General features: G+C 47.5%; 5 protein-coding genes across 8 annotated transcripts in view; 3 read left to right on the top strand and 2 right to left on the bottom strand.

Annotated features, from left to right (window-relative positions):
* The window catches only part of abca2 (ATP-binding cassette, sub-family A (ABC1), member 2), a 65,361-nt gene extending 56,269 nt beyond the window's left edge, over positions 1–9,092 (top strand). For both annotated transcript variants that reach the window (XM_072707828.1, XM_023840707.2), the window contains exons 36-49: positions 143–258; positions 460–607; positions 1,417–1,540; positions 1,623–1,755; positions 2,355–2,475; positions 2,735–2,913; positions 3,649–3,790; positions 4,284–4,418; positions 5,156–5,259; positions 5,351–5,443; positions 5,577–5,679; positions 5,856–5,993; positions 6,344–6,556; positions 6,685–9,092. In XM_072707828.1, the coding sequence (XP_072563929.1) occupies positions 143–258; positions 460–607; positions 1,417–1,540; positions 1,623–1,755; positions 2,355–2,475; positions 2,735–2,913; positions 3,649–3,790; positions 4,284–4,418; positions 5,156–5,259; positions 5,351–5,443; positions 5,577–5,679; positions 5,856–5,993; positions 6,344–6,556; positions 6,685–6,720 (1,785 nt within the window). In that variant the 3' untranslated portion in view covers positions 6,721–9,092. The remainder of the gene's footprint in view (positions 1–142; positions 259–459; positions 608–1,416; positions 1,541–1,622; positions 1,756–2,354; positions 2,476–2,734; positions 2,914–3,648; positions 3,791–4,283; positions 4,419–5,155; positions 5,260–5,350; positions 5,444–5,576; positions 5,680–5,855; positions 5,994–6,343; positions 6,557–6,684) is intronic.
* A 914-nt stretch (positions 9,093–10,006) lies between these two features.
* clic3 (chloride intracellular channel 3) lies at positions 10,007–13,683 on the top strand. Its single transcript, XM_023840712.2, has 6 exons — positions 10,007–10,141; positions 11,131–11,240; positions 11,355–11,480; positions 11,775–11,881; positions 11,988–12,163; positions 13,057–13,683. Exons 1-6 carry the CDS (start codon positions 10,106–10,108, stop codon positions 13,219–13,221), a joined length of 720 nt encoding a protein of 239 aa, XP_023696480.1. The 5' UTR covers positions 10,007–10,105; the 3' UTR covers positions 13,222–13,683.
* A 165-nt stretch (positions 13,684–13,848) lies between these two features.
* Positions 13,849–17,037, bottom strand: paxx (PAXX non-homologous end joining factor). The gene is made up of 8 exons (XM_072707833.1): positions 16,904–17,037; positions 15,871–15,931; positions 15,616–15,665; positions 15,116–15,291; positions 14,995–15,036; positions 14,687–14,777; positions 14,095–14,156; positions 13,849–14,028 (listed from the first exon to the last, which is right to left on the bottom strand). The coding sequence occupies exons 1-7, from the start codon at positions 17,005–17,007 to the stop codon at positions 14,120–14,122; spliced, it is 561 nt and encodes a 186-aa protein (XP_072563934.1). The 5' UTR covers positions 17,008–17,037; the 3' UTR covers positions 13,849–14,028; positions 14,095–14,119.
* A 204-nt stretch (positions 17,038–17,241) lies between these two features.
* dph7 (diphthamide biosynthesis 7) lies at positions 17,242–21,699 on the top strand. Of its 3 annotated transcripts, none has more exons than XM_072707832.1 (10): positions 17,242–17,378; positions 17,732–17,899; positions 17,977–18,110; positions 18,229–18,316; positions 18,446–18,540; positions 18,742–18,899; positions 19,393–19,465; positions 19,798–19,863; positions 20,303–20,475; positions 20,626–21,699. In XM_072707832.1, exons 2-10 carry the CDS (start codon positions 17,759–17,761, stop codon positions 21,087–21,089), a joined length of 1,392 nt encoding a protein of 463 aa, XP_072563933.1. In that variant the 5' UTR covers positions 17,242–17,378; positions 17,732–17,758; the 3' UTR covers positions 21,090–21,699. The 3 variants fall into 3 exon arrangements, with proteins under 3 accessions (XP_072563933.1, XP_072563931.1, XP_072563932.1); XM_072707830.1 differs by having other exon boundaries at positions 18,712–18,899; XM_072707831.1 differs by having other exon boundaries at positions 17,318–17,382; positions 18,712–18,899.
* Positions 21,700–21,888: 189 nt separating this feature from the next.
* Positions 21,889–23,048, bottom strand: mrpl41 (mitochondrial ribosomal protein L41). The gene is made up of 2 exons (XM_023840713.2): positions 22,963–23,048; positions 21,889–22,534 (listed from the first exon to the last, which is right to left on the bottom strand). Exon 2 carries the CDS (start codon positions 22,509–22,511, stop codon positions 22,104–22,106), a length of 408 nt encoding a protein of 135 aa, XP_023696481.1. The 5' UTR covers positions 22,512–22,534; positions 22,963–23,048; the 3' UTR covers positions 21,889–22,103.
* Between the last annotated feature and the right edge of the window lie 60 nt (positions 23,049–23,108).

The raw sequence follows: 23,108 nt of genomic DNA, 5'->3' as shown, positions 1-23,108 counted from the left end.
ACAGATCCTTAAGTACAGTGAGACTGTATCGCAAACACAGCGGTGCAGGAACTGCGACGTGCGTGTGCATGTGCATGCCTGCGCCGCATCAGCACCCCGCTTCTGTCCGCCGTTTGACCTCACTGGTGCCTTCCCCTGCCAGCTGAACTACCTGGTCCCTGCCACCTGCTGCGTCCTCATTCTCTTCGTGTTCGACCTTCCTGCGTACACCTCCCCCACCAACTTCCCAGCTGTCCTGTCACTCTTCCTACTGTACGGGTGAGTCCCCTTAAATCACCGATTAGACACTCACCTTAAATCTCAACAGAACTGGAAAGCTGATTAAGAAAATGAACAATAAAAGTAGTAGAAATCCTTCTGATTTCTAAAGGAGTTTATGTATGTTAGAATTTGGAGTGTTCCGATTGGCCCTACTGTTACCGTGACGACAGTCTGATGGCCACATCCCGCTCTCTGCAGTTGGTCCATCACTCCGATCATGTACCCAGCGTCCTTCTGGTTTGAGGTGCCCAGCACAGCCTACGTCTTCCTCATCGTCATCAACCTCTTTATCGGCATCACAGCCACGGTGGCCACCTTCCTGCTGCAGCTGTTCGAGCATGACAAGGTGAAGCCCCACCCCCTTGTGACCTCAGGCGCCTGCGTCATGCCTCCACACAGCTGGCATGCTCTCAGAATCCCGATTCCCTGTGATGCTCCGGCAAGGCCTCCAATAACAAACCACAAAAGATAATATATGCTTCTCGTCTTGTTTGTTTTCTGGGAATGTTTCCCATAAATCTCTTTATCAGAAACATTCCCTAAATCACTAACCACAAAACACAGAATCTGAAAAGTAATGTATGAAAAACACAGAACTGGACACAGAATCACTCAAGCATACACAACAGAAGCAAATGCACCAGCATGGTGGCAGAGAGTGTGTAAGTACACTCCTCACCTCTCCGTGTCCAGTTAGCACAGGGTGTGCGGGTACACTCCTCACCTCTCCGTGTCCAGGCTGCACGGGGTGTGCGGGTACACTCCTCACCTCTCCGTGTCCAGGCTGCACGGGGTGTGCGGGTACACTCCTCACCTCTCCGTGTCCAGGAAGCACAGGGTGTGCGGGTACACTCCTCACCTCTCCGTGTCCAGGAAGCACAGGGTGTGCGGGTACACTCCTCACCTCTCCGTGTCCAGGCTGCACGGGGTGTGCGGGTACACTCCTCACCTCTCCGTGTCCAGTTAGCACAGGGTGTGCGGGTACACTCCTCACCTCTCCGTGTCCAGGCTGCACGGGGTGTGCGGGAGCACTCCTTATGCTTATGGAATTCTTGTTGCAAACATAAGTTCTGGATGCTGCAGCATACACACATTCCTCTTTTGGGCTTTTTGGCATTAGGCAATACCTTATATGTGTAATTTACTTCTTTTCAGGACCTGAAGGTGGTGAACAGCTACCTAAAGTCCTGTTTCCTCATCTTCCCCAACTACAACCTGGGTCATGGACTGATGGAGATGGCCTACAATGAATACATCAATGAGTACTACGCCAAGATAGGTAATGTGGGCCTCAGGCGCAGGTGCAGGGAAACCTGTTGCTGTGTTGCCCCCTCCGCTAAACCTCAGGGCTTCTGCTTTAGGTCAGTTTGATAAGATGAAGTCACCATTCGAGTGGGACATCGTGGCCAGGGGGCTGGTGGCCATGACCATCGAAGGCTTTGTGGGGTTCTTCATCACCATCATGTGCCAATACAACTTCTTCAGGAAACCCCAGTGAGTCTGTCTGTCTTTCTGTCTGTAATCTGGACGTCTTTATGACTGTGACTGTCTGTCTGTCATCTGTATGTCAGTCAGTCAGTCATCCGGACATCATATCACTGCCTCTGTCTGTCTTTCTGTATGTCTGTCTGTCATCGGGACATCTGAATGACTGTATCTGTCTATCTGTCTGTCTTATGGATGCCTGTATGACTGTCTGTCTGTCTGTCTGTATGACTGTGTCTGTCTATCAGTGTGTCTCTTCTCTCTGAGGTCAGAGTGTTTGATTATTAATAATCTGGGGCCTCTTTGAAACAAAACAAGATGTCAGACAAATTTTTACTTTTCAGAGTATTTTGTTCATGATCAAAGAGTTACGAATAATTTCCCAGGAGGAGTGTAAGAACATAAACTCAGCAGGAGAAAAAAGGGGGAAAATGCTGGAATTAAACCTCCACAGAAGAATGAGTCAGCATCAGGGAGCAGATCATTACATAATGATCATTTCCTAAGGAAAATTAATGAGGAGCCATGGCTTCAAAGACAACAAATAGAGGATCCATGGACTCATAAAAACCCAGTGTGTTCAAAGCAGTGGTGTTAAATCATCCCAGGAGGATCCCTGTGAACAGCCAACCAGCGGAGGATGACGATGTCGATGTGGCGTGCGAGAGGCGGAGGGTGCTGAGAGGGGATGCTGATAACGACATGCTGAAGATAGAGAACCTCACTAAGGTGGGTGCCTGAGAGAGTGAGAGACAGACTCGTCAAGGTCTGCACTTGACTTTACCAGGGTTTTAGAAAGCGAACCTGTCCAAGATCTGCGCTGGAGTTAGCAGGTGGTTCCCGAGTGATACAGGCAGCTTCAGCAAGGTTTGTTTTGCAGTTAACTGGGGTTTTCAGGGAGTAGTACCTTCAAGCTTGAATATGACAAGAACTTTTGAGATGTTTTTGTAGGTTTGTTCTGTGATTTCAACACTGTGTTTGCTGCTAGGTGTACAAGTCCAGGAGGATGGGCCGTATTCTGGCGGTGGACCAACTCTGCCTGGGGGTCCGTCCAGGAGAGTGCTTTGGCCTGCTAGGGGTGAATGGTGCCGGGAAGACCACCACCTTCAAGATGCTGACAGGAGATGAGAGCACCACGGGAGGAGAGGCCTTCATCGGAGGTCACAGGTGGGAGGGCTGTGGGTCCGTGTTGTCTCTCTACCATCATCACATCACCTCCGATGTGGCTCTCGTAGACCAGGGCGTCATAACCAAAGAGCTCAGACAAAAATGCCTTTCAGCTTGTTTGGTGACAGGTCAAATTTTATATTCCTCAGAAACTGCAGGTTGGTGGACAAGCTGAATTACTTGAATGATTGGTTAGCCGTTTCGGTGACACGACCCATACACTTTAATATATCACTTAGCCTGACTCCGGGGGCTGTGAATCCCGCTGGCTGTGTGTGTCGGCACGCGCTGGATGTTGGGAAGAGTCTCTGCGCGAGAACTAAGCTTTGCACACAAGATGACTGAAACCTCGTCTGTGTGATGAAGGTGGCGTCCATCGGCTGATGCTGGTTTCAAACACAACCATCTTTGCTGGCATGCGCCCAAAGCATTACAAGGATGTATAAAAGCTTTCAAAATAACTATTAAATCAGGCCTATATTTTGGCTACAAGCCCCTGTTATCGGTGTCCGTTCTCTATCAGCATATGCATATTGGGTCTGCAGTGTGTCTTTCTTACAGAGGGCTGGTCAGTTGCTGTCTTGTCTGCCGGGAAAAGTGCATGTTTATATATCTGTATAATTTTTAATAATCTTTTTTCACAGCAGCCACAAAAAAATTCTGGGGGCCACACACACTTCTCACTTTGTTCTTCTTTTGGTCCATCTCCCTTTCTGTCTGTCTGTCTCTGTCCAGCATCTTGCGGGATCTGCTGAAGGTCCAGCAGAGCATTGGTTACTGTCCCCAGTTTGATGCTCTCTTCGAGGACCTCACCGCCAGAGAGCACCTCGAGCTCTACACTCGCCTCAGGGGCATTCCCTGGAAGGATGAGGAGAGGGTGAGCAGGACCACTGCACAGCCTGTAACTGCACATTTGTGCGGGACCCCCTGTTGGCCACAAACAGTCACTACACTATGTATTAAATAAATGCATTCTTTGTTTCGGAGATTCTGAAGCAGCATGTTCTGCTAACCAGCTAGTTAGCTACGATCATCTCCTGCTAATCGCTAGCTATTTATTTAGTTTGTGAAAAATCTGAGGGGAACGCGGGGGTTATAAAGTGACTCCTTGTGCAAAGCGCCAAAAACAGCAATGCTGCCCATGCCTGTACCCCGCATGGGGGCAATAAAATAAGAGACGGCAGGGTGTGACAGCAGAGAATTCAAATGTACATGTTCTTTTTATCATGGTGAACTTTCCAGTATGAAAAAAAATCTATTCTGGTCTTTTAGCTTAAAGGTTTAAAGGTTAACTGCTTCTTGTTATGCAACACAGCATATATATGATTTTCTGTAAAGTATCATGTTTCTGTGATGCTCCCTCATGTCAGGTGGTCCAGTGGGCCTTAGAGAAGCTGGACCTGTCCAAGTATGCAGACAAGCCAGCAGGCACCTACAGTGCAGGCAACAAGCGCAAGCTGTCCACTGCCATCGCCCTCATCGGCTTCCCCTCCCTCATATTCCTGGTAAGGGCAGCCGCTCACAGGCGGAACACTGCATGTGAAGCCATGGCAATGCCTCACACAAGCTCAGCTACATGTGACAGCAGGGCAGTGTAGCCAGAGCGTGAGTTACCTTTAAATGCCGCACACTGGTGTTATAAGCTCAAATTCCCTCAGATCATGTTCAAAGGATTCAAGGATTCAAAAGCTTTATTGTCATTTGTAGAAGTAGAAATACAATGACATACTTGCTCGCTTAACTCACTGCAGTCTTAAGCAACATATTATGAAGAACAATACATAGCAAACTTCAGAATAGTGAACAATAACAGACAATATACATACAATGTATACAATGTACAAGCAGTGCATAATATGCATACAATATACAATAACTTACAAGTATGACAGGGTGGCGAGGCTTTAAGTGGAAGTGATTAATAATTAATGATAATGAATAATAATAGTAATATGTAAAACTAATGTTGAGAGTGTACCGTGAATAAGGCTTAAAAACCTTAAACATTGTACTTTGCACTAAATATCTGTCTGCAGCTTTCTCGGGTCCCCTCAGTGCAGTGTCGCCCACTGCCTGATGGGCAGGAGCCCCTCTCCCCAGCTGCGTCTCCCCGGACGTGTCCGTCGGCCTTTGCCGCTGCCTTTCTGCCTTAGTTCCTCATGGCTGTGGCCCAGGTCGCTGAACTGGAATTGCTTCATGGTTGCTGTTCGCCTGAACCTTCATTCCCCGCCCTGTTGCCCAGGACGAGCCCACCACAGGCATGGACCCCAAGGCACGCCGCTTCTTGTGGAACCTCATCCTGGACATCATCAAGACAGGCCGCTCAGTGGTGCTGACCTCTCACAGGTGAGGCGCCCCCCCCCCCCCCCCAGGTGAGTGTCCGAGCCCATGTGCTGTCGGGGTGGGGGGTCCTGACGGTGCACCCTTTCCTCCCCAGCATGGAGGAGTGCGAGGCTCTGTGCACCAGGCTGGGCATCATGGTCAACGGCAGGTTCAAGTGCTTGGGCAGCATCCAGCATCTTAAAAACAGGTCAGATGTGCGTCGCAGCTGGTGCACCGGCCCTCAGCATCACACCTGAAAGCACTCTCTCTCACATCCATCCTTCTCCCTTGTCCTTCCTACTCCTCCTCCCTTTACTCTTTTACATCCATTTCTGCTGAAGGTTTGGGGACGGCTACATGATAACAGTGCGCACGCGGTCCACCGTCAGCGTCAAGGAAGTGGTGAGGTTCTTCAACAGGAACTTTCCAGAAGCTATATTAAAGGTACCCTCACTTCTCCTCAGGGTCTTTACAAAGATAGCAGATACTTCACCCTCCAAAAATTAGAGACAAGCTGTTCTCATTTTCTGTATTTCTATGAATACTGGGTATTAAATAAGCCTTAAAGGTCAGATGAACGCTTGTCTTTCTCATGCTCTGTCTTTTCTCCCCCCTCCCAGGAGCGACACCACACAAAAGTGCAGTACCAGCTGAAGTCCGACAACATCTCCCTAGCCCAGGTGTTCAGTAAGATGGAGCAGGTGGTGGAAGTGCTTGGTATGGAGGACTACTCCGTTAGCCAGACCACTCTGGACAATGTGAGTGTTCACTGCTTTTAGCATCAGAGCTAAAGGAGGTGTCAAAATGGAGCAGACACGTCCTCCTTGGGCCAAGGGGGTGACTGTTTTTTAACTCCATGGTACTTTTGTAGTTAGTTTTAAGTCCATGGCACTGCCATACCGCAGTCTTTCTGACAGTCTAGATATATTTGCTAAGAGGGAAGGAGTTTTATTATCAGTTATTTTTAGTATGTGTATTAAGAAAGAAATATTACTTTGCTGCATTTCTGAGGCCATGTATGGCTGTACGTAATGCCGGCAGTTAACAATCCAATGAAGATAATGCTTTTAGACCCGACCAGAACCGAGTTTGTCATTGCTGCCCGTAGGTGTTCGTGAACTTTGCCAAGAAACAGAGTGACAACCTGGAGCAGCAAGAGAGCACGCCCTCTGGTGGCGGCGGCCAGTCGCCTCTGCAGCGCATACTCAGTCTGATCCGACCCCGGCCCGCCAACACGGAGCTGAACGCGCTGGTCAGCGAGGAGCCCGAAGAGCTGGAGAGCGATGATGACGAGGGTCTGATCAGCTTTGAGGAAGAGAGGGTGAGGGGGAAGGAACAGGGGGGCAAAAAGCAGGAGCCGACTTACAGAATAACACCAGGTTTAGCCTGAGTGACTTGCACTTCAAACAGAGGTTAGTTTTGTAACTTGTTTTCTTCTTTATTTTTCAGGTACAGCTTTCATTTAACACAGATACGCTCTGTTGAACTTCAGAGACTGGCCGACCGGACAGAAGTGGAGTCCGACACCTTTAAAAAACGCTTTTGACTCCCGATCGTAATGAGAATGCGGAAGAGCAAACCTAAATTAAAGCAAGCCCAGAACGACAGCTCTTTTCTTTAATTTGCCTGGAGAGCAGCCAGGCTGGGGGCGTGCCGTCTCCTCCACGTGCGGAGAAACGAGGAGACGCGGCGGGAACCGGGAAGTGAGAGCCCCGGAGAGAAGGGAAGGAGACATGGATGCTGGGTGTGCCGTCTGCCTGCCACCCCCTCCTGCCCCCTCGCCCTCGGCCGGGACCGCGGCGGCTGCAGCTTCGGGGGGCCGGAGAACCGCGGCTGATTTGCAGCTCACCTACAGCTTTTAGCGAGAATGTCAGTTTGTGCTTTAACAGGAATGTTTCCCTGCGACGTGTCTCGGTATCAGCTTGTGAGACAAGCACTTGTAGTCGAAGCTGGAGTGAACCAAAAAAACAGCGTTAAGGGACTGTGTTCAGGGCCCAGTTATTGCTCGCGTCGCGTTCTGGCTGCGCGGTTGCAAATGCAGCCCAGTAACATATCAATCTCCTTACGGGTCCAGCCCGCTCGCCCCAGCATATCCTCTTATGAATGTAATTTTAGGGCTAGTCTTATTTCTCTTCCCAGCCAAAGTCAACACCAGTATATAGACATATTCTTTCTCCCCCTTGTACACGGACCCCTCCTGCATTTTAAGGTTTAACATCCTTTTGACTGTGTTTGCCTTTTCAGCATGCTGTAGGGTTTATGAGACTCAGAGAGTCATGTCAAATGGTGTATTGTCATGTGTACTTCTTCTATGGAGAGAAAACAGTGATTTGTTTTACATGATGAGATGTCAGATTTCTGTGGTTTTTAATTTAATAACCGATTGACGATAATTAGCAATGTGCGTCTTGTACTGAGACTCTTCTGGACGCATGTTGCGCCTGATCACAGGGGTGACTTCCGGCTCCTGCCTTTCTCTTTATTTTGCTCGTGTGTAGTGTGCAGGAAATCAGCTGTACGGTTCCCCCTGTAGGAAGCTCATGTGAGATGTGTCACTGCAGGGGGGTCATGGTGCGCAGCCGGCAGAGCGCCCCCGGCTGGTGAGTTTGGCAGGACAGCAGAGTAGGAGGCAGGAGGATTTTCATCCTTGTGCTAACGCCACAAAGAGAGATTTCTTACTTGCTAATACTACCTTCAAAACTATCTTCACAATACAGCAGAAACATATTTGGTAGTTTCACAATTAAACTCACTGACCAATACAAATGTCCTGAGTATGGCAGTCCCTTATACATGTGAAATGATCAGTCTGGAAGTAGGATGGACCATCTCACAGCCAGTGAGACGCGATGGGCTCCCGCTAAGCTTCACCTTAGGGATGCAACTTGATTTGGGGTCATTTCCGAACACTTTAGGACCAATTAAAGGTCATTTTGTTTATATCATTTGTAAAATAATTACAATATGATATAGTATTTTTTTTCTTCAAGAGAACAAAATAGAATAGAGGGCATGGAAAGGAAAAAAATTAGGCATTTTTTTTGTTTTTAATATACGACCCAATGTTAATAACCAAAGGCAAAGTCAGTGATGACTGATAATCCTACACTGAGGGATGATTGAGACACTAACTTTTTTTCCTCCTTTAATAAGATCAGATGTGTCTGTGAAAGCAGAGATTTTCCTTTTGTAATTTTGTGCAGTTGTTTAGTTGTTGTCTTTCTTGGCCTGAACTTAATACCTCTTTCTGTGTCCTATTACTGCGGTTTAATTCATGATGATTTTGCTCACTTTCCATCTGGCCTCAGTGGACCAGCACCTCTTCGTCGGCGATTGACCTTTAACCTTTTGAACGTCCGGTCACCCCGTCCTTTGATCCCCTCACACCCTACCTTGGAGTGCTAATTCCAAAGGCCTTTGCTCTCAAACGCTGTAGGGCGCTTTGATCAAGTTACACAAACTTTAAAAGAAAAAGAACTTTCATAAATATTTGCTTCACAGCAGACTGTTTTGTCATGATCCGTGCATCAGATAAATGTTTTTAAAGAACAGAGACTTCAAATGAAGGCAGCAGGTTGCTTGGGTGCGATCATGTGTGATTAGGGGGAGTGTAACTCGCATATCAGCCAAACGCTCCAGTTAATTTTGTGAATATGTAGTTTTCCTCTGGAGCGGAAGGCTCTAGAATGTATCCTATGTATGTACATGAATATAAATATATATATATTTATATTTATATTTTACAAACATGTATGTCTGTTTAGATCTTTTTTGCTGTAAACGACTGTTGTTTGGATGTAACATTTTGACTTGAATTTGCCAGCTTGTTTCTGATTAAATCATTTGTGGTTGCCATGCTCCTGTGTTTCCGTTGAAGTTACCTTATCATTATATTTTGTTCCACACCTTGCGCGTTTCTGCGTGGCTGAACGGCTCCCTCCCACTCAGACAGTATCACATGCCGGCGCGTTGACGTTGTGGAGCGGCCTCTGCTTGCCGGGGCCCGCTGATGCCATTGTTACACTCGATGGCGGTGCGACCAGGTGCCTCCCCGCTACTTTCACACCCTCTGTTTTTGAAGCACTTCTTCACCAGGCCAAGAAATCCGGTCGTACTCGTTTCCTGAACAGCGGCACCACGCACCAAGTTTTGGAGGCGAATGAGGAAGGAGGGCAGAGGCACAGAAACACTTCTGCTTTCAGTCTGCTGGGACGCGCAAAATGCTGCGTCGCTGCCTTGTCGCAGGGCGCAGTGCAGCGCATTTGCCACCAGGGGTGCACAGGCCATGGCGGTCATGGCAGCCGGGCATGGTTGTTCCTCCTGTATGGAAGAACATTCTGAAAGTCACAGAGAGGGGAATGGAAATTTGGAGAAGCTTCCAAAAAACATGACCTACATAACTGCCCAGCTGTGTGACAGACTACTGTTGCCCTGCTGGCTCTACCTTTCAATGTTTACAGGCTTAAATTGCCTCCGCATTACAGTGGCGGGGTAATATACTCTTTGGGATGCCGTACAAAAAGGACCACACCCTGCCTAAAACCCCCTCACATGCAAACACACACACACACCGATGACTTTGACTCTTGTGTTTTAATGAAAAATGAGGAAAAGACCCAGAGCACAATGTGAAGGCTGTTATACACACACACACACACATACACTGAGAGAATGAAAGAAACCTAATCAAGAGCGACACACTTGTAAACACAGCCTCACCCGGACATACAGGTATAACCGGTGAGATGTACGGGTGGGTGTGTGTGAGGAATGTGATGGGAGTGGTGAAAGGGACAGACTGAGACACTGAAAATAAGAGAAGTGCCATAACATAGCAGCCGGAGAGCCTGGGAGGGAGAGTGACGGAGAAATGGCTGAAGCCCCAAAGATCGAGCTCTTCATCAAGGTAAGGGGCTCTGCACTCTCACACACACTCTCACGGAGCCATTCTGTCTCTTGGTGTTCCACCACAGTAAGAAGACCGCAACTGGTGTCTTGTTTGATGAGTGAGGATCTCTGAGTCTGGGGAGAATCAGCAGAATAGAAATTCGATTTGTTAAATGCGCCAATCATATCTCATATCAGCCGCATTCTGACTGATGTGCATCAATACAGTTCATAGAATCCAGTATTACCCTGATTATTCTGACATTCTGCAAATAAAGTTAATTCAAGTCATTTGTTGATACAGTAATTTTCATATTCACTGACCTGCCAGTAATAATTACAATATAAACCGTCTACTTACTGAATCTGAGATCTCAGTAATCGCTATCATAGGCTGTCGATGACACGTTTGGAATAAAGTATATGTTGTCTTGCATGGAGACGTCACACTTTTTGCTTAATGGAAAGTGGCTTGAAACTTCTAGATGACTAGATCCTTCTGGCTAGGTGGCTTTGTGCACTCCTCCACGTGCCTTATCTGCATTTCAAGAAACAGGCAAAACAATCCTACATATGTTCATAGCAGGTGTCAGGTCATTCTGCAAGAGTCCTTATTGCACAACCTCTGGGCTCCAGCCTTTGAGGAAAGAGCTTGGATTGCACCCAAGTGGCTCTGGGAACATGAAACCTTTCTGAACATGGCTGTGTGACACCCATGTGTCAACACACCCTGGCCAAATCTCTGGGATCAAGGCAAAAAGCTCATTGAGCTAGAATCTTCCCTCTGTCTTTTGTTCTCAGCCAGATAGTCTTATCCTCCTAACTTATAGGTTACGAAGAAGACAGTGATGAGAATGTAAGAGAAAGTAAGCAAGGGAGAGGGGAAAAACGGCCCACAAAAGCAATTTTTTGATTATTGACCACACCATTTAGAAAAGGGATAATTTCTGGATGTTTAACAAATGCTGTCATTGTAGCCCTCGGTGTAACAGTCTGTTCTGTTTGCAGGCGAGTAACGATGGTGAGAGTGTGGGTAACTGTCCCTTCTGCCAGCGCCTCTTCATGATCCTCTGGCTGAAAGGTGTGAATTTCACCCTCACTACTGTCGACATGAAGAGGTGAGTGCCAGGAGGTCCAGCGGAGGACTACTCCCCTCTGTGCCTGGGGGGGCACCCTCGCTCACACGTGCTGGTGCATTCTGGGGCCACATTCCCCTCATTCCTCCATTCCAGGGCCCCGGAGGTTCTGAAAGACCTGGCCCCCGGCTCACAGCCCCCATTTCTGCTTTACAACAACGATGTACGCACAGACACTAACAAGATCGAGGAGTTCCTGGAGGAGACGCTGGCCCCCCCTCAGTGAGTAACCTCAGTCTAGAGTCAACGATTGCACCTTATGTTCACCATTTTATATCATATTTTGAACCTTCGTAATATGTTTTTTTCAGCTAAGTACAGAATAATCAGCTTTGCACAACCAAGGCACAGGCCAATAAGAAACACCTACTCTTAACTTGTATGGATTCATTTAGGCATCTGACTGGATGATGGTTGTTACGCTACACTGACGATGGGAATCCCTATGAGAGCGCAAGCACACTACACAGTGACCCAATATCTGCTGTGTATGTCAGCGTGTTTTTAACATTGCAGGTACCCTAAGCTCTGCTGTCGCTATAAGGAATCCAACGGTGCTGGAGATGATATCTTCCACAAGTTCTCCGCCTATGTCAAGAATCCCAACCCTGGCCTGAATGACAGTGAGTTTGCGGCCTCTACCCATGCAGCCCATCACTGCACCTCACTGCACCTAAGTCTGTCTGTTTCCCCAGGTTGACTTTAGCAATGGTGTGTTTGATGTTGCAGTGCTGGAAAAGAAGTTTCTGAAGAGCTTAATGAAGCTGGACCAGTACCTGCTAACCCCGCTTCCAAACGAACTGGACAAGAACCCCAACATAACAGAATCTTCCAGGCTCTTCCTGGATGGGAACACACTGACACTGGCAGACTGCAACCTGCTGCCCAAGCTCAACATCGTGAAGGTACCAACGGGCCTCTCAACACGTGTGCACACACACACACACACACACACACACACACCTTAAAACGGACATTGCTGCCTTGGAAAGGGTGCAATGTAGGGCTACAAGAATGATTCCTGGTCTTAGAGGAATGTCTTATGAGGAGAGGTTAGCTGAGCTGAATCTGTTCAGCTTCGAGCAAAGGAGACTAAGGGGGGACATGATCCAGGTATATAAGATTCTAGCAGGTATAGATGCTGTTCAGCCAAATGGATATTTCAATGTTAGTTTAAATACTAGAACAACCAAAAGTGGAAATTAGCGGGAGAACATTTTAAAATTAATTTGAGAAATCACTTCTTTACACAGCATATACTTCGAGTATGGAATAGTCTTCTTGCTAGTGTAGCGCAAGCTAAAACCCTGGGTTCCTCTAAATCAGAGCTGGATAAGATTTTAACAACTCTGAGCTATTAGTTAAGTTCTCCCCAAACGAGCTTGAGGGGCCGAATGGCCTCCTCTCGTTTATAAATTTCTTATGTTCCTATGCTCAAACACACACACACACACACACACACACACACACACCTGTACTAATATCTTTGTGGGGACTGTCTATTCATTTCTACGGACATAACCCTAATCCCAACAATGACAACCTTAACTATAAGTAACCAAACAAAAAACAAAATTCAAGACATGTGACATTCTTAGTTTTTTTATTGCAGTCACAGATTTTTATAAAACTGAGCTGAAAAAATGGAATCTATACATGGCCCATACTCTATCTCTCTCTCACACGCACACACACAAACACACACAGACAGACACAGACAGACACACAGTTCCCTCTTACTCTCATATGCTCAGTGAGAAATTAAAAAAATTGCCACCCTCCTGTTCCTCGTCTGTAGGTTGTGTGCAGAAAGTACCGGGATTTCGAGATTCCTGCCGCCCTGAAGGGCCTGACACGGTATCTGGAAAATACTTACAAGCGGGACGAGTTCCGCTTCACCTGCCCCAACGACGCCGAGATCCTGCTGGCCTACCACGCAGTGGCCAAGTACCTCACCAGATAGAGAGCAACTGAAGCCAAGTCTATGGAGAGAGAGGGAGAGAGAGGGAGAAGAGGGGAGGAGAGGAGATGAAGGAAGAAACGCTTATGTATCATTTTCCCTCCGGAGTATCTGCCGTCACTGATACAGTCCCAGCCCCCTGTATGACTGCATTTCATTCTGCCACTTCTGGATAAATGTCACTTCTACGCAGCTCTAGCAGCACTGTATAAATAAATGAACATCGCATTCCTCGTAGACCTATCAGCTTAGACCATTTGTTTCTGGAAGGCTTCCATTATGGTGGCGCTGGATTTTCTTAAGGGACAAATATGCTTACAGCTTTTAATTAGTTTTATTTCACCTAAGAAAGATTTTTGTTCATTTTCATATCATGGAGGCACATGAAAGCCGCCCATCTAGCTGTGTTTAGTAATATTGGTTTGTATTAATTCCTCTCTTTTAATAAAGTATTTAAATGATGAATGAAGTGTGTAAATGCTGTCTGCTTCTTCATTATTCAGCAAAGCAGATTTTCAAACAAGCTGAGGAGCTGTTCAGTTGCACTGATTAAGTCTTCACTATTCCTGAATGAGTTTTGTGGTTGTAAATGGGCTTGCAAATGTAAGTTAAATAAGGCATCAACAAAAATTAGTTTATTACAAATACATTTATTTATTTTTTAAAACAATGGGAGTTCATCGACATATCACCACATTAAAAATTATGTGTCAAGTCCACAGCTTAAAAAGGAGGGCATTATTAAAAACAGCATCATGTTCTGAATGGAAATTCATACTTGAGAGGATTAAAAGGATATATAATCACAGATTACGACATTTCATACTGAATACTGAGTGGTTTATGGTACATGCATCAGTGTTGGGGACCAGAAGACTTTAATGTCCATATTCAGAGATCCTCACTCATCAAACAAGACACCAGTTGCGGTCTTCTTACTGTGGTGGAACACCAAGAGACAGAATGGCTCCGTGAGAGTGTGTGTGAGAGAGAAAGAGAGTGTGTGAGACAGAATGGTGCTCTGTGAGTGTACGCATTAGTGTGTGTGACAGAGAGAGAAATAGAGAGACTGAATGGTGCTTCATGAGAGTGGGAGAGAGAGAGAGAGAGAGAGAGAGAGTGTATGTATGCATGTGAGAGTCACAGAGAGCGTGTGTATGTGTGAGTTTGTGGGTTTTTATTTAACACATTTAACACAACCTGGTAGTTTTTAGCTTGGTGGACATTTTTCAGGTCCCTACAATATAAACCTCAGTTTTATAGAAATCTGCGAATGTGATGAAAATAATTAAAATTCTTAAAGTCTTGAGTTTTGTTTGGTTACTTACGGTCAACCTAATCATAGCTGGGAATAGGGTCATGCCCATAGAAATGAATGGAGAGTCCCCACAAAGATATGAATACGGGGACTACACGTGTGTGTGCGTGTGCACGTGTGTGTGTGCGTTCGGCTTTTCGTGAACGTCACCTTTTGCTTCCCGGATTGATGAGGGAGTCTCCAGGAATGCGCTTCCTTACTGCCAGAATAGGCCCAGTTTGGTGCCTCCTAGGCTCAAATTCTGGAATGAGAGCCCAGGTAACAGTTACATCCTCTTTAAATGCCCAAGAAACCCAAGAAGTCCCAAGACTTGATTGTCCAAAATATGACATAAATAGCCATAATGATAATTGTACTAGTATATAAGGGTGACAGTTTCTATACTTGAACCAGTGTTACTGATGGCATTCCTGTGTAACTGCAAAGGAATGCACGAGTAGCACACAGCGTGAACATACCTGCACGCCCTCCCCGCACGTTCTTCATGGGACTGACAGGAGCTGTAAGAGAATGACGTCAGGGAGGCTTGCCGTATGGACCACACATACCTCCACATCCCACGGGGGGGTGGTGCCTCACCCGGGCTGCCCGTGCAGCTCAGGCTCTCAGCCATCCTGAAGAGCAGCTCCCGCAGCTCCCCATGGGACTGCGGGCTGCCCAGCCGGGACAGGGACACGCTAAGGCCATCCCCCAAGTGCAGGAGGGCCGAGTCCCCCTCCAGGCTCACCGACGCCATGCCTGTCTGACAGGCATCCCTGAACACACAGAGGAGAAAAAGCAAAGCCATGCAAAAGACTCCCACAGACGGGCCATTTAACCGAGATCTACAAACTACCACAGTCACACCTCTGGACTAAATTGCTACTCAGTGACAAAGTATGCCAGCTCACTCATTCTTCAATCCACAAAATATCAGTCACACCTCTGGCCTACATTGTTGCTCAATGACAAAATGTGCCATAACTTACCCTGCAGTTTATTTATAAATGTAATGCATACTATAATACTGATTACCATCTCAAACTAGACCAACAAACCCAAAAAGGATTAAAGTCTCATTGCATCCCACAGAGCCATACCTAATTTTTGGGACGTAACTTTCAGGTGACTTCAAGGCAAATCTCTTCATCTGAAATTTAAGACACGACAGGGTGTCAGCCAATTCCTACAGGCAGTGCGCGTCAGAGCCCAAACGGAGCTCCCAAGCTCTGCTGCTGGGAGCACCTAATGGTTTGACTGGCACTGTCTATGGGGAATATCTTCACCCCAATAAATATAGCCATCAAACGTGGGCATTCAGCCTGTGATGCTGTGTGTCGGGCTGAACGGCTTACATGCTGGGTCAAGGTGTCCTCTGTGAAATCCGTGCTCCAAACATCTGAAGCGTTGGTCATTCTGCCAGGGCGAAAGCATCCAAATATTATCCTTAACCATTTTTGCACCCCATCTTCTAAGGTGGGTGGGGTTAGAAACAGGGACAGCAGAAACACAGAATGGCAGAAGCACAGAATGGCAGCAGCACAAAGGAAGTTCGGAAGTGTTAAGCTGTGCATCTCAAGGGCATGAGCCAGTGGCTGGGGGACTCCTCAACTGCACCTGCTTTCTGGTGAAAGGAGGACATTTACGACACCACCCTGCCCTCCTCCCCGGCTTCCACCGAGTCCAGCCTTAGTCCCGTGGCAGGGTTAGCCGTCCTTCAACGTTTGCTCAGCTTTCACCTCAATATCTCTCCTTTAGCAAATAACACCAATTAATACACTACTTACGGCAGACCGGCAAAACGTGCAGCAGTTTATCGCCCCCCTCAACAAAATGCCTACGCACCTCTTTGTAAAAAAATAGCATCAAACATAAATGCAATCTCTCTCTCTCTGCACAATTTTAATGATTCAGTTAATAAACGTGAAAGATCGAGTTTGTACTTTGGTGATTAAATAGGTAATGCTACACGTCTCATAGCCATGATTCACAGTTCCCAGCCATCCAACCGCTTGGGGAGGTGCGGCGTGGTGTTCCCGGTAGATCTGCTTCGCACATGTTTATGGCAGCCATTAAATCTTGCTTACTAGCATCCCTCTAGGCCAGGGTTCTTCAAATCTGGACCTCAATTCCAAATCCTGGCCTTGTTTTCAGTTCTCCCAGGTAGTTAGTTTAATAATTACTGATTCTGAGGCTACACACCTGACTGACAAGTAAAGGAAGGCTGGAAAACCAGCAGTGCTCGGACCTCGAGGACCGTGATTTGAATAACCCTGCTCTAAGGCTGTAGTGCAAACATGTGACTCGGCTCTGATACTAAATACGGCTGACTGAGTTTAGCCACCGATCATCTGACGAAGTAAAACTTGAGCTACTTACTGTACTTACCCAATGTTAAACGCCCCGGCTTTCTCGTGGAAATAGCACAAATACTTAGCGTCGTCGCATTTATTGACAACCGTGCAGAATGTCGATCTCATTTGATGATCCATTGTTAGATGAAGAAATGCGATCGTTATCTCATTGACGTTTGCACTGGATGTATTTAAGTTATAAAGTAGCTCATACAGAATAGTGAAAAGACGGAGTACGCTAATAAACACCGAGCAAACTCAATGTGCAAATTCAGTTTTATGTTTTTTTCTGCTAATTTAGCGAAACTCAAGTAGAGAGGTGAAGATAATACGCGCTGCGATGCAATCTTAACCGGAATAAAAGCGATCACCCTGGCGACAAAAGATAACAGAAAAAAAACGAGCCCTTTTCTGGCTTTGTTGTTGTGTGACGTCACCGACGTTTAACCCGGAAGTGAGTGGGTGGTGCGCGCTTCTCCGCGCGTCCCCGTCGCCAGCAGCCACGAGGTGTAAGTATGTCCAATAACTTTTTTATACATACGGAAAACAAGTTTCGATGCTGGTAAATGTGTAGTGTTGTAATGCTTAGCAGAGCGCGGCGGTTTTAGTCGCCCTTCATCCGCTCAGATTATAGTCGTCGCTGATTTCAGCTTGACTGCACATAGGTCGCCAGCGGCTGCGCATCTGCCTAAAAGCTGTAAACGTCATATACTTTATGTTAATATAAATACAAACAAAATAGTCATACAGATAACAGCCTGATAACGTAGAAAGTGCAGCAGTGCCAGGATAACCCCGATAATGCAGGCGACGCCAGCTTAATGGTATGAACTGACTGTATTGCGGCGCTTTTCCTGAGCAGAGTTGGACTTGCGGGGTGCAGGATGCCATGGCCTGCAGATCGCGCACCCGGAGCCTGCAGCTGCTGGACACGGAGCTGAGTGCAGACGCGGTGGAGTGGTGCCCCGTGCCCCCTTGGCACGATGTTCTGGCGTGCGGAACGTACCAGCTGCTGAAGCCGCCGGAAGGGGTCAGGGCAGCGTCAGGCGCACCTCGTTTTACTTACAAGAGGGGCTGGATATAATTTGTGCTGTTTTGTTTTTTAAGGTGGATGTTGAGTCCGCCGTTCCCAGCCGCATTGGACGACTGTACCTGTTCCAGTTTCATGAGGATGGTCTGCATTGTCCGCCGCTCACTGAGATTCAGCGCATTGATACATCTGCCATACTTGATATTAAGTGGTAAGGCCATTAATTGTATTATAAAATGTTAATAATAGACTGAAGTGTGTTTTGTTTTTTAAGAGTAGTACACAATGTTATGATCTGTTTGGTCCTAGTTGTACATTTCTATCCTCAGGTGCCATGTGCCTGTGTTGGAGCGCCCCCTACTGGGCATGGCCACTGCTAGTGGGGAATTACAACTATGGAAACTGACTGACACTCAGGTGAGGGGCTGATCCACCCCTAGGGCGTACAGGGCCTGTAACACACTGACTGGGCAATGAGGTTGTAGAAAACTCATGGGGAGAAAAGACTACGCCTGTCACCTTGTCATGGGCATCTCTCTCCAGTAGGATGGCCCCAGTGGGCTGGAGATGACATCGTGTATGGAGCTGGGCCCTGATAGGCTGGCTCTGTCTTTGGACTGGTCCACTGGTAGGGGGGACAGGTGAGCAAAAGCAGGATTATTCTGGTTGTCAGCAAGACGTGTCAATTCAGGGACACAACTAGTGGAAAAGTGGATCAGGGAAGCATTACGTTGCCCTGCAATGCATTTGCAATGCATTAAGATCCCCAAACTGTAGGCCTTCACAGAGAGATCTGTCACTTTCTTAATGAGGCTTGCCGCTGTGCTGCCGCCTTCTTGCAGCAGTGACGTGCGAGTGGTGTCCAGTGACTCCACAGGGGGCATCAGCGTGCTGGCGCTGGGGGAGGGCAGCCTTGCCAAGCTCTCTCAGTGGAAGGCTCACGACTTTGAGGCCTGGATCTCTGCCTTCAGCTACTGGGACACTCAGCTGCTCTACTCAGGTATGGGGGGGAGGTGCTCCATTCTGTGTCTCTTACTGCCCCCTGCTGTTGAATATATGTATCTTTAAAAGAGAAATGCATGAGTGTGCGCATCGTCAATTTGGGTCATTACTCTTTCTATGATCGCAGTTATTCAAGTGATTCTACTCTCATTTCATACACATTATGAAATTGTGGTTCTGCGGAGCATCAAACAGCTAGGACAGGAGCAGATGAGCAGTAAATACGGGCGGGGGGGGGGGGGGGGGGGCGGTTAATAAAATAAAAAAACAATACGCTGCAACACAACATAACAATGACAGTTCAAGTAATAAAAGCAAACCTTCTGAGGGACAAAACTGTGGCAGAACCTGGTGGTGGACAGAATGCTCCAGAACCTTTTCCAGATGGAAGGGGGATCAACAGGCTGTTTGATGGGTGCTGCTGTGCTGCTTTTTAGCTGCCAGATGTTACTGGTGCTGTTTGTTCACTCTGGCACTGGTCCCTGTCCCAGGTGGGGATGACTGCAAGCTGAAGGGCTGGGACCTCCGCATAGGGCCATCCTGCCCCACCTTCACCAGTCAGGGGTGAGCAGGTCACTCCCTGTCCCAGACACGGGCAGCAGCATGGGTACCTCTGTGATTAACCAGAGGGCTGTGCTGCTCGTTTACCTTCACGGTGACTGCTTCTGTGTGAGCGCGGTGTGGTTGGCATTTTGTGATGTGATTTAGGGGGGATGACAGCACCAGTGATGTCAGACAAATAGCATGTTTCGACATATTCTATCCCACTTTTTGTGTTTTGCTGTCTGCGTATCTGTGTGTTTGAAACGTCAGCGCCCCACTGTGTTTCTGCCCTGTCATTGGCTGACTGTGTCACATGGTGACTCCTGCATCACATTCTCCATTTTCTCACACAGGCATTCCATGGGGGTCTGCAGCATCCACAGCAACCCGCACCGGGAGCACATCCTGGCCACTGGCAGGTAAAAACAGTGTGTGTGTGTGTGTGTGTGTGTGTGTGTGTGTGGGGGGGGGGGGGGGTTTAAACGCTCTGCATCCACAGCAACCCACACCGGGAGCACGTCCTGGCCACTGGCATTTTCAGATGCAAAAGTGCCAAAATTAATACATTTCCTATAAAATAAACCGTAGCTGAATGTCACGGTGGCTGTTTAACAGAGCTGGTTTCTGGTTTTCCCTTGGCTTGCACTGGCCCCCTGTTTCAGTGCCATTTTTACTGTTTTAAGCACGTCAAGCCCATTATATGATGTGCTGAGGGGAGTTCAGTTATACGTTATATAATGGATAATAGGTATTATGCAGTCTTTTTTTTTTGTAAACTTGTATGTAATGATTCTTCCCTCAAACGTGGCACTGGGAGGGAGGATGGTTGACCTAACAAAGTGCCCTCCCACCCTCCAGCTATGACGAGCAGATGCTGCTGTGGGACGGGCGCAACATGAAGCGGCCCTTGGCCGAGACGCTGCTGGGTGGTGGCGTGTGGCGGCTTAAATGGCACCCGACTCAGGAGCATCTCCTGCTGGCTGCCTGCATGCATAACGACTTCCACATCCTACACTGCCAGCAGGCTCTGGGTGAGGCTGAATGGCTGTCAGGGGTCATGGGTGTGCCTCCTCTGTTTGGTTTACTTCCGTCATTAATTAGGCTATGTGGTGCAATTCTGGACGTAGAGTGTATTGTCCCCCTTAAATGAAATCCAGTGCTGTTCTTCTCCATGTCTCTAGAGGGCAGTGGTGAGCCATGCTCAGTCCTGGCCTCCTACATCTTGCACAACTCCCTCGCCTACGGAGCAGATTGGTCGCGCCTCCCACTTACAGGAGCCCCTGCCTGTGACTCTCAGGAGACAGTAGAGGCAGAAAGAGCTACGCTGGAAATGGGAGTTCACCTGAGGATCCAGTACGAATCGCCCACAGCCAGCTTCGACACATCGCTGGAGGATGACATGGGCCGGTACATCCCTGAGGGAACGCAGCCCAGTCCTGTGTGTGCTGTGGAGGCCACGCCCCCTGTCCCTGCTGGCCACGCCCCCACTCTGTCCTGCCTGATGGCCACCTGTTCCTTCTATGACCACATGTTACACGTGTGGCGCTGGGACTGGAGCCTCGAAGAGAGTGGAGAGGCTACTAGTGCTGAGGGCCAAGGGGGCGTGGATGGCGGCCATGGAGGAGCTGCAGAGGGAGGAGATTAGCTACGCATGCTAACTGGTGCCACCCGCAGCATTTATACTCAGGTGTGGGGAGGAGATGGCTGTGAGGCCTGGGACAGCAAGCAATTATGACCATGATCATGGGGAGGGCGGCGATTGACAGCATATGGCTGGAGGTTCCAGCATTTCACCTGCCCCCCCTGCGCTGAACAGAACAAGGTCTCAACGTGGAAAATCTAGATGGCAGTTGTATCTGCACCTAGATAACCAGATATAACCAGAACCTTGACTATTTTGTAACTGTTATTTTTGGTTATGAATGGTTTAACCTCCCACCCCCCATGTAGAGTCAGAGGAGATGTCTATAATCATAAGAAAGACTAGTTAGTGTCCTGCTGGTGTTTCATCACAGCAGTATAGCTCTTGTCAACCAAAAACTTAAACCAAATGAACTTTCGTTTAAATCAGTTATATGAAAACTTGATATGACAGGGTTGATTGTTATCTGTATCTTATTTTTAATTACTGTGTGGTGATACTGGCTGTTTTTAAGCTTTGTACTTAAATACATTGTTGCAGGATACTGTGTCACGTTTTACAAAGAAATGCCAATTACTACAGCAGTACATCAATAAAACTAATTTGTACACGGGTGTTTTTCACATTTATGTATTTCTGCTTAATATGAAATATTAGTTTTAATATAGCAAGTTTGCTGGCACCAAAGCATAACATTGGATTGATAGACTACTTTTTTTTGGTTAATTACTTTTAGTTTTGATTTTTTTAAAAATGCATTCGATTGCCATTGGTGAATTAACACTTCACTGTCACTTTACCATAGATTGACTTTTTTTTATTCAGTAATTTCCTTACATACCAGTCTAGAAAAAAATGACTGAAGGGGAAGTTCACACAAAATGGATTTCTTGCGTAGGGGGAAACCCCGTATTCTTCGAGCAGAGGACGGAGCCCCGAAATAAACTTTGCTGGTCCGGTTCGCCAACAGTCCTTACCGTCCTTGTAGGTTTCTATGGCGCCTTGTCAGCCTAGTCGCTAACGCACGAAGTTTTTGGGAAACAGCTTAAACAGCCTGCCCTCCTGCATGGGCTGGAAGCCGTACTTCTCCAAATCGTCTGGGCTAAAGGTACCCTCCTCCATGTCCTTCCGGATCTGCGGGGCCACCGCCTGGTTAAAGAGCTCCTCGGCGGTGAGGGGCGGCTCCGTGCCGTCCGGGGAGCGGTATGACACGTACGCCTGGAGCTTGAAGCCCTGCAGGTTGGGCACCACGAACTCCGGGACCATCTCCTGTATCCGCACGAACTTGCGGCTGGCCGTCACCTTGCCCGTCGGCCTGGCGCCCCGGCCCTTGTAGAAGGTGTTTGGCCCACGCTTGCTAGTGAACTCCGCCATGCGGTCCGCCCCCCGGGCCAGGCCCCTGCACAGCGCCGACAGCACCCCCATGCTACCGTCTGTGAGCTACGCTCCTATTGGGGAACATGGGGCGCACACAGACAGTGTTTAAGTCGGCATGTATAATTTCGGATCGACATCTGTGTTCCTCACATGTGATAAATAGTGTTGCTTCAAAATGTTCAGGTTTTACCGGGATCGCAATTTAAAACAGCAATCCAGACCAAACCTGCAAATCCGATAATCTCTCCATCAGGGTTAAAGTATTTAAAATTACACTGTATGCAAAAACACATTAATGGGAAAGAGGGAATATTATAGTCTTACATAGTTTAACACACAAACCATCAATATCTTTAGCAACAAACAAGAATTATTAGCATCATACCGAGTAGATGTATAGTCAGCAAGAAAACTTATTTATTATATAATATTTGTATACAGAGAGGGCGCGTTTACGTTCTATTATTCGTAGTAACATTTAAAAGATAAAGACACTCACCTTTGCGGCTCCACATAAGCTGCAGCAATGTATCCGTGAACGGTGAAATAAAGATGGTGCTGATTGGGCGAGAGGAGCTGGAGGCAGCCAATTGGTATGCCGCGTACTATCGAGTGGGTTGTACTTCTTGGCAGCCCGCATGACGT

The sequence above is a fragment of the Paramormyrops kingsleyae genome, chromosome 2, assembly GCF_048594095.1.
Source record: "Paramormyrops kingsleyae isolate MSU_618 chromosome 2, PKINGS_0.4, whole genome shotgun sequence".
Lineage (NCBI taxonomy): Eukaryota > Metazoa > Chordata > Actinopteri > Osteoglossiformes > Mormyridae > Paramormyrops > Paramormyrops kingsleyae.
Note: the sequence above shows the minus strand (reverse complement) of the source record. Positions and strands in the feature narration are given on the sequence as shown.